The following is a 9,643-nucleotide window of genomic DNA, read 5'->3' on the forward strand; positions in this document are numbered from 1 at the left end:
GTTGCAAACCCTTAGATTCGATTAGCCTGAGAGTTAGCGACCGCTAAAATATTTTTTCAATGTACTAAACCCATTTAATGATTTGGAAAGCGTTTTCCAAGATGTTAAATGGGTTTAGAAAAAATTAAGGAATTGGTATTTCGAACGGGCTTGTAAAGAAGGTCCCTTACAATAACTGATTCCCTAATTATGTATTAATGTTTTGCGAACAAACTCCGGTCACATAACATTAATATTTTACCTCCTCATCAAAGGAGGTGGTAAGCCATTCACAAACAAGGAGGGTCCACAAGGGAACCCATCCCCTTTGTTGATGTTGACAAAAACATTTCTTGGGACCAATGTCGACTAAATATTAATATTCTTTTAAATGCATCCTGTATTTCTTTTAGGAAAACGGGCTGCCTTCAAAACAAAATATTGGTTTATTTAAAAGCAAGCCACCATGCCTGTGACACTACCAACCATAGTGGGTCACAGTTTGCAACCTGCCACATTTGTATTACTGATGAGTTGAATTGCAACCCACTACGATTCAGTATATATTATATAGGTTGGCTCGCAAATTTCCAAAGGATTCTGTAAAAGTCCGCGCTCAATTTGTTACCCTTTCTACTGAATCCATTGTAATACATTCCAAATAAGAAATCTCAAATTGCAAAGCAGTATTTGTCACAATTTAAGATTTCTTATTAGGAATATTAGTATATGAGGCCCTAAGATAATTACTGCAGTCTTAGCTGAAATTTTGTGAAAAAGAAATGGACTAAATGATTTGAAGTGGGTCAAAGAGGAGGTGGTGATCAAAGTAAGAAAATAATATTGATTGATCACTTCAAAGTACAAAAAGTGATGTGAACTGAGGACTGGATTGGTATACCGCAACGTGCCTTTAAACCTGTCTCAATTACAAATACTTGTTCCAGTGAATAGTGACTATAACTCAGTTTCCAGATTTATTTTTACGACAGTCAAGTTTGACTTGTAATAAAACAATTTTCTGTCACAATCTGGCTTTAAGTGGATACTTTTAACCACAATTTGTGTCTTGTCATGACTTTGAAACCAATGCACATGGCCATGTGAACAGTTCGAATCTATGAACATACAGGTTTAGTTGCTAGGTAGATGGCTTAGGGATTTGATCGCTTGCTTTTGAGGTCTTTACGTGAATCTGCAGTCACAGGTTTGAATTCCCGCATTGTCACTCAACCTTTATCCTTCCAATGTCAGTAAGATGAGACCCATTTTCGAGTGGGCCATAATAATTATATGGAGAAAAATGTCTTTGTGAAGCTCTGTGTAGCAAGCATGAGGTATGAGATATGCAGCAAAAAACATCTCATAAGTTTATTCCTGTTAATTTCCCTGCCTTCACTGATGATTCTTCTTTCCTTTCACAGCCTCCAGAGGAAATCTACTCAGCTGGGGATTCTGTCATGATCCATTTTCATTCCGATGACACTATTAACAAGAAAGGCTTCCATGCGGAGTACACAAGTACTAAGTTTCAAGATGCCCTGCACTTGCCCAAATAGCTTAGCTGCATCTCCGAGACTTCCACGGCCTGGCCAGCGATAGTTTCCAGAATACAATAAGAATGTTGAGGCTGGCATAAAACTGTGCTTTATGTCCTTGGATACCGAATCCAGTCTATTTGAAGTACATATACATTTGCAATACACTCTGGTCGCATGGCACTCTCTTGCAAATATACTAAGGACCAAATATGTGAGAGCCTTCTCCCTATCAATGTGTTAGAGCTGTTAGCTATTCTAGCGCTTAAGCTAGGTATACTTGTCATAACATGTAGCTCGCAGATATCCAGAAAATGACCAGAGGCAAATATGATGGTAGGAGCCCTAAAGGTTGACGGTATGCATCACAGTCAAATAAAGTCCTGAGTTAAAAGCGTTCAACAAACTCCTGAATAATGAAAATGTTCCAGACATGGTGCTAAGTAAGCTGGCAAGCTTTTCATGCTGTGATCAACAGTTTTTTGTTTGTTTATAATTTTAAAACGTGTATGTTTGTTTACATTTAAGAGTGTGTTTTCTGTCAAAGGTAAACACGTTTTTTTTTGTTCAGATTCAAATCTTTCAAATTGATTCTTGATAATTTACTCTGAAATTTTTGAACACATTGTCAGTGAACTCTGACCTGGCTTTCTTCTATTTTGGTCGGCCAGCACTTGAGTTTTAAAAGTAATATCTGAATTAATATCATGCATACGTTTAAGATATCTTTGTCTTTGACTTAATGTTAACATTTGAAATAGGTTTTCATGTATTTTCGGAAATACTCCTATGCATCTTTGAAATACTTTGCATAGAAGGCCTTGGTTGTACATCTACGGAACAAGGAAAGTAAATCAGGTACTTTTATATTTCAATTAAATGTACCTCAACATTGGTAAAATAATACAAAGAAAATATTCATATTCATTGTAAATTATTCATTGTAAATTACAAATATAGGTTATTTCCATTACGAGTCACAGAAAGCAAATGTTTCAAGATTAATTTCATGGGACTATATTCTGCAGCTATTTTAGTGGTTTCAAGTACTGTGGAAAATGTATGACATGCTAATTATTAATTATCTGGAGTGCAAAACTCAAATGAAAGTTCTTTTAATCAGTTGATGCACTTTAAAGTGTTTTCGTGTCTCAGTTACATTTAAGCAGATTAGCGTGGTGCCTTTAAATTTGATTTATGCATCTAGGCCTGCATTTGATAGGTTTGTAAATTTCAACCACCACTCCATAGGACGGCGAAACAGGTGGGGTTGATTTCATTAGCCAACAGGTCTTAAAGAAACAATTACACTTCAATAAATCAACGATAATGGAAGTTCAATAAACACTAGAGTGTTACAGATCCTCATGTAAGCAGAGAATTGTTGCGATATTAATATCAGGAAAATTCTGCCCAGTTCTATTTTATAATTTCTCTTGCCAGCCAACATGTGTTTTTCTTTAGCATCTAATGACATGCACAACAATTGTTTCCAATGCTTAGAGAAAGTCAAAACCTGGGACCTGCAGTTCTTGGATATTCAGTCACTTGATAGCTTAACTTTCATAACACTCAGTGTTTGTTATGATGTTCATAAAGTGCTCTCATGTATTCATCTGTTGTATTCTTCTGCATAAGTAGGAAGGCCTGGACCAGAAGGGACATACTGAGTACCAAATAGAATCTTGTCCATATGTAAGTGTTGACATCTGTGGCACTATTTTTGTCAGAGAGGAACATTTTCATTACAGCATTTACTATGTTGGTTAGCTTAAGCATTTGCTCCCAATTGACATTGCCCTTTTAATGGTGGTTAACAGAGGAAAGAATATGATCAGCCTGATCTGGTACATCATCAATGTTTGGTAAATATGCACGGATAAATCCTCCTTACTCTTACATAAATTACAATTTTTGTGCTCTGTACTGCCTGCATTTTAACTCATTTTAAATATTGGAACAAAAACTTTATTAAGAATCTCATCTATAAAAACCAAGAGAATTTCTACGGTGTATAGAGGAAATATTCACTGACCATTGTTAGGTAAAACATTCTAAATGAAGAGTACAATACATAATATGGAGTTATTTTGTCTTTTTTCATTCACAAGTTCCATTTCTACAGTAATTTCCCCAAACATGATGGCAAATACAAACTATGCTGTTACCTAATTACAGCAAATAACATATTTTACGGCAGTTTTCCTCTGTATTTTGAATATAGTCACTATAAATGACACTGAAAAGTTGCTTTCTAATATCAAGTCAATGCGATATAATTATTTCATGTTATTTCAAATAATTGAAAATTGGTTTACGATTGAACACTTTATATTCCTTCATTTTTTCAATTGGGGCTCAAGCAAAACTGATTCCTTAAACATTTATTGTCCCTCAAGGGCTGATCATGTTTTGAGGAAACAAATAGCATAAGGATGTTGATTCACAAAGTCCATCTGTAACATTCTGCTTCATTCTTAAGAAAGATTCCTAGAGTAGCCTGTCGCAAAGCCCTTTGAGTTCTTCTGAGAGCTAGTTGTGAAGAATATATAGTAAGGCGGATCATGTGGTTCATCCATATGTTTTGCAGCTTTCTCCACTTGTGACATCAACCTATGTTTTGGAAACGGTTTAGCTAATGGTGTGGACACATCCTCTCTGGTCCATTGTCAAACTATTTATTTTCCGAATGAGTGAGCACTCCATAGAAATAAATACCCTTGTTGCAGCATATGATAACAGGCTGTGACTTATGAAAATTGTTGTCTGATGACAGTAACATTTTATGCTTAACAACGGTTTCTTTTAGTTACCCTACAATGTCTGACAATGTTAGAACTGTTTAAACAGCAGTGCAAATTCATTTTATCCTTTTACTAATATTAAGTACTTTTAACTAGTGATTTGTCATTAGCACTTTTACGGTCATACTGACTGAAATAAAGTTTTTATTGATTGATTTATTGACTAGTGATTTTAGGTGAAACAGAAAAGTGAAGTTTAGGATTTTCATAAAATATTTTTATCACTTATGAATGAACTTTTATAGTTGTGGGATATTGATGAAAACCCTGCAGTGAAAGTAAATAGGATAATTTGCAGGCCAATTAAATACATTCATTCATCATGTAAATAATGCTCACACTGCTCATTGAACTGTTAAGCAGTGCCAGTTTTACGCACAGGTATGATTCCGTTTTCTGTCAGTGATTACGTGTGATAGTTAATATACTGTATCAGTGATAGAATAATAGGTATGGCATGGACGTTTTAGAAAAATACTTTTCATTGTTTAGAATTAAGTCTTGTGGAAAGAGTCGGAGAGCTCTTACATTTTCAAAGGTTTTAAATTGTAAGTGCTTTGAAACATTGTGACTTTATCGCTGTTGGTGATGAATCTTTTGAGTGTACTGATTTGAATTCTATTAGGTGCTTGGACTTACAGACCCAAAAGTAAAATATGAATCACCTTTATATTTCATTTCTTACTTTTTTCTGAGACCTCGTTGGATTTAGTTGTACAATACATAGCCATTCAATGTTCCAAATCCTTGATTATCCTTTATAAAAACTTCTCATCGATTCTTATTGGCAGTGAGAGTTTTCCTATCCAACATTAATGCTTATTTAGGAAGGTTTGTGGTATCTGGAAAAGCTGATTTTGGCACATTTAAACTCTGAGAGGTGGGACGAGGTGCCAGTTTCTCAGTCTGATGAAACTGTGTTTACCAACATGGAATTTTCCATCCTGGGCAAGCATACCATATCATTGCATTTGATATGTAAAGACATCTGTCAGTCCTTATGCAGTAACCAAGCTTGGCTAATACTATAGGCCTGTTCATCCTGCCATTCTGAGAAGTTACAAAATACATGGTCTGTATTGAATTAGCATGAAAGTGAACTCTTGCTGACCTTACCACATAAATGGCCTCAATAAAGCTACTTTTTTCAAGCCAGTTGTTCTAGCATGGGTCATGCTAGCACTGATACCCCGTAAGAGGATGGCCTCAGCCAAGATTTGGACTTTGTACAAAGTGAGACATCTTTCATTCAATGGACAACCTCTTCATTTCATTACTGCTTTAGAATGGTGTTGAGCTAAATGTCTGCATGGATCCTGAAGTTTGTTTTATATTCTTCATATCTTAGAAGAAGTAGTAAAAATTGTGGAGTCATCTTTCTAGTTAAACATTATTTCAACATTCTTTCTACCAATTACACTCCGTGTTAAACTGTAAGATTGCAGCACTGGTCAAGATTCAGAAAAATGATTCACCTGTGAGAGGCCTTCTAATTATTCACATAGCCAGTGATTGCCATCAGATGGAATTAAAAGGTGGCTGCTAAACACTTTGCTTCATGAGTGCCCCTCTGCCATCATTCCAGGATAGTCATTTGTGAGTGCAGAGCTTCAATGCCCTATACAATGCATATATCAGCCTTGCTGTTATCAATATATTTAATACTGAAGCTTATTTGTTTAGAAAGGACAGCAGATGAATAGGGGTAGTTTGGATTCTCTAATGAATTGACATATTCGTTTTCCTGTGAACACTGCAAGAGATTTTAAGCATAATCATCTCAACTTAGCTTTTCATTATCCTCTACATTATATATTGAAGCCAACACACAAGGAACACTTTGCAATGTCATACCAACTTAGCACACTAACACCTCTTTTATACAACTCCTTCCACGCACAAATGGGAATACTCACGCATGCATGCTTTTGGCTATTATGTTACAGTCTTGTGAGAAGGCTAGGGTATTTTTTAGGGCTGTCTGTTTCTTTCTGTTTTGCCTCTCTCATCGGCATGTTTTCCCTTTCTGTAATCATTCCATAACTGCACCCTACAATTTTCAGAGGAACCCTTCTTACAGAGTTCAAATTTACTACACCATCGTTATGAATTTGCAACTGCACTTCTTGCTTTGGAAGTTTTTTTGGGTGCATATATATTTTTATGGCTATGTCCTTATATGAGCAAACGAGGAACCATAACAAAAAAACTCCACTTGCTATCAACAATCCTGAATTATTTCACCTTCTTTACCCAAAAGCAGGAAGTGTTGTAAATATCACTAATGCTGTACTTGTGGAAATTTTAACTCTTCACCTTAAAATCTTGTACACTCAGCACACAACAAGTTTCCATATAGAACAATCTAGTAGTCACAGTTAAAAGAATGTAATGTGCAGAGTCTGAAGATCACTTGGTCACAATTTGCCTTAGTTTATTTTAGTTTTTGGTGATAAATGTTTTTGTGGTGTAGGGCTTGGGGGTTAAACAAATCATATCAGCTGTATATTTTGTTTCACAAAGAATTGCTACGTGTTTGCATCCATTTTTCATTTTTTGCTTTTATAACGTCAAAATGATCTATAATAGACAAAGTATTGTATTGCTAGTTCTACACATTCTGAATCAAAACAACCCTTTCAATTTTTTAAGGATGGAAAAAATCCATTACAGTTCACGCATTTGACAAAAAAACATCTCTGTTGTCCCTTCCATTCTGTTGAAGCATTATTGGTAATGAAAGCATGGCATTGTGTTGTGAATCTACTGCACACACACCATCGTGCAATTCTCCTGACCTCTATGTTGTTCATGTTCACTGTTATTTTGTTACCAAAGCAATGGAAATGCATATCGGTTAAAATAGTATTCTAAATCCCAATTTTTTCAGAGAGTATCATTATTGCTGGTCACTTCTATGACACAAATGTTTCTAAAGTTGGATAAGGCTCTAATGGAAAACGTAATAATCTAGTTCAGTTAAAATTTGCTCTTGATTACCAAAGGATCTAACACTTTGTATTACCATTTGTAATTCTCACATTAATCTAAACATAAGCTACTTTGATCTGGCTAATCATGTTGTCACACTCAGATGCTGTGTTGAAGTCAGTCTCCTTCCTTTTCTCAATCTCGTCTCATTCTTGTGCAATTATACAGTGAGTGTGGTCTAATATACTAAGCTTATTTAAGCATTAGGCACCTGGAGGAATCGTTTCCGTCTTATTGCAGTCCTTTTAAGATGCATTCAAAATGTAAAAATAGCAGGCACAGAATATTACTGCTTTAATAAAATGTCACGTTGAGACTTGAACCAGCATTGTGTTTAAGGTCTGACATCAACAAGCTGTGTCCAGCAGATACATCAGTGCCTCATTTACCCTGAGTCTCTTTATATTTAAAGTAACATCGGTTTCAGATGTAGCACAGCCTGACGTAAATTCTTAGGTTTAATAAAAAGTATATTTATAGTTTAAAAAAAAAAGAAATCCAGGATTTACATTCTTGTATGTTTTTCTGCTTTAAAATGTAGACCGTAGCACAGCAGACTTTAACTACCTGTATTAGACATTATAGTCTAATAAAAAGTATATAAAAGACAATTGCAAATCTCTGTGATGCTGCATGATTATTGTATTTTTTTTAGAACATGTGTGCGCTATTTTACATAATAGACTCAACTTCTCAATATGTCCAAGTAAAATCTGAGATATGTGGGTTTATTTCTGTGAGAATATTAACACAACTTATTTTACTATGTATGTACGTAGGAAAGCCTCAACATAATCTATGAGAGAAGTTACCTGTTGGTATGCTTGCATTATTGTCTATAGTTTCTTTCGACAGGGAAGGATGAAAACATACTCAGAAGTGTTTGTCATTCATTTGTTTCTTTGACATGTTTGCCTTCACTAATCATATGTTCAGGTTCAATATTGTACTATGCTCATTGTATACACTTCTTTCAGAAATGTATTGTAATTTCCTATGGTATCCATTCAAAGTTGGTCCAGTACATAACTGATAACCTGTATTGTCGCATGGGAGCCTTTCACCATCAGAGATACTACATAGAGTTTATTACCCTAACAGAGAAATAAGAAATGTCCGCAGGTAGGTGGCACCCAGTCCTTCATTGGAATTTTGCGAAGTATCCTATGTGAGGCTCACTGCCCCATGTGTAACTAAATGTTTTCAAATGTACACTTATTTTAAAGCTCTAAAGAATTAAAATCTGGTGTGGGTCAGCCCACTTTAAAAGGCCTTCGTTCAAAACTAGATGTTTAGTCTTTAAGTGAACTTCAGTGTATTGAGATCATTCAAGATCAACTGTGGTGGGTAGTTGTATCACTAACACTGGAAAAAATGCTCCTGAAATAAAATGACATTCATTTACCTAGCAACACAGGCCAGTGTTTTGGTTTATTATTGACCAAGTCTTAGTATGGTTCTTTTTTCTGTAATTATGTTGATTGTACATAAGTTTTATTTCCTACTATTTTTAAATGACATTTTAAAAAAAATATATTTGTGTGTCCTCTTTTGCTAATTGAGAAACGTTTGTACATGAATAAATCCAGATTCAATCATGCATTCTCAGTAAAGTTTGACTAACGCCTTGAAACCTGGCTTTGTTTAGTCTCATTCATATAATATCATATGTATCTATTCCTTTTTACTTCCATTCTAATCTGTTCTTTTCCAATAAAACTACCTCTTGCATGTTATTTATTCCTGTGTGTTTTCTTTCCATGGATTTCTAATTCTTAGCTCAATCCCTGTGTACCACACTGCAAAACCACTGTTGTCAGTTTATAAAGTCGCCAATAGTAACATCTAATCCCAACTCACAGACCAACAGCAATGCTGCAAAGTGGTCAAGATCCTGTGTATAAAGTACTCCTGTCTTGTCATGTATGGTTCAGTGGACTGCGAGTTATTTTGAAAACTTTCCTCTTCCACTGCATTTCAACACAAAAGTGCTCTGCATGCACATTACTGTATGTATAGTTTGTGAACTGGTGTAGAGCACGACAATGCATTTTGAGCACATGACCTTACTGCCTCCTCACTTAGTTCATCCATTGGCAGTTGTCTATTTTTTTAATGTTTGTTGGACACTTACAAGGTCATTTATAGTTTGGCGGAGCAGAAGCACCACTGTAAATTGGGGGACTTCTACCCAGTGATCTAGCGGGTTACCAGCCCCAGGTACTCAAACACTGTAGTGTAGTTCCTATTTCCCTTATAGGCTCTGCGCATTGGAATAATATACACTATAGTTGTGGCATAGGACTGAGGTCAGTATGCCTCTATCGAGTA

General features: G+C 35.4%; 1 protein-coding gene across 1 annotated transcript in view; it reads left to right on the top strand.

Annotated features, from left to right (window-relative positions):
* The window catches only part of TLL2 (tolloid like 2), a 2,438,103-nt gene extending 2,429,077 nt beyond the window's left edge, over nt 1-9,026 (top strand). Inside the window, exon 21 of the mRNA XM_085603672.1 lies at nt 1,404-9,026. Within this exon, the coding sequence (XP_085459798.1) occupies nt 1,404-1,538 (135 nt within the window). The 3' untranslated portion in view covers nt 1,539-9,026. The remainder of the gene's footprint in view (nt 1-1,403) is intronic.
* Nucleotides 9,027-9,643: the final 617 nt, after the last annotated feature.

This window comes from Triturus cristatus, chromosome 1_2, assembly GCF_964204655.1.
Source record: "Triturus cristatus chromosome 1_2, aTriCri1.1, whole genome shotgun sequence".
Taxonomy (NCBI): domain Eukaryota; kingdom Metazoa; phylum Chordata; class Amphibia; order Caudata; family Salamandridae; genus Triturus; species Triturus cristatus.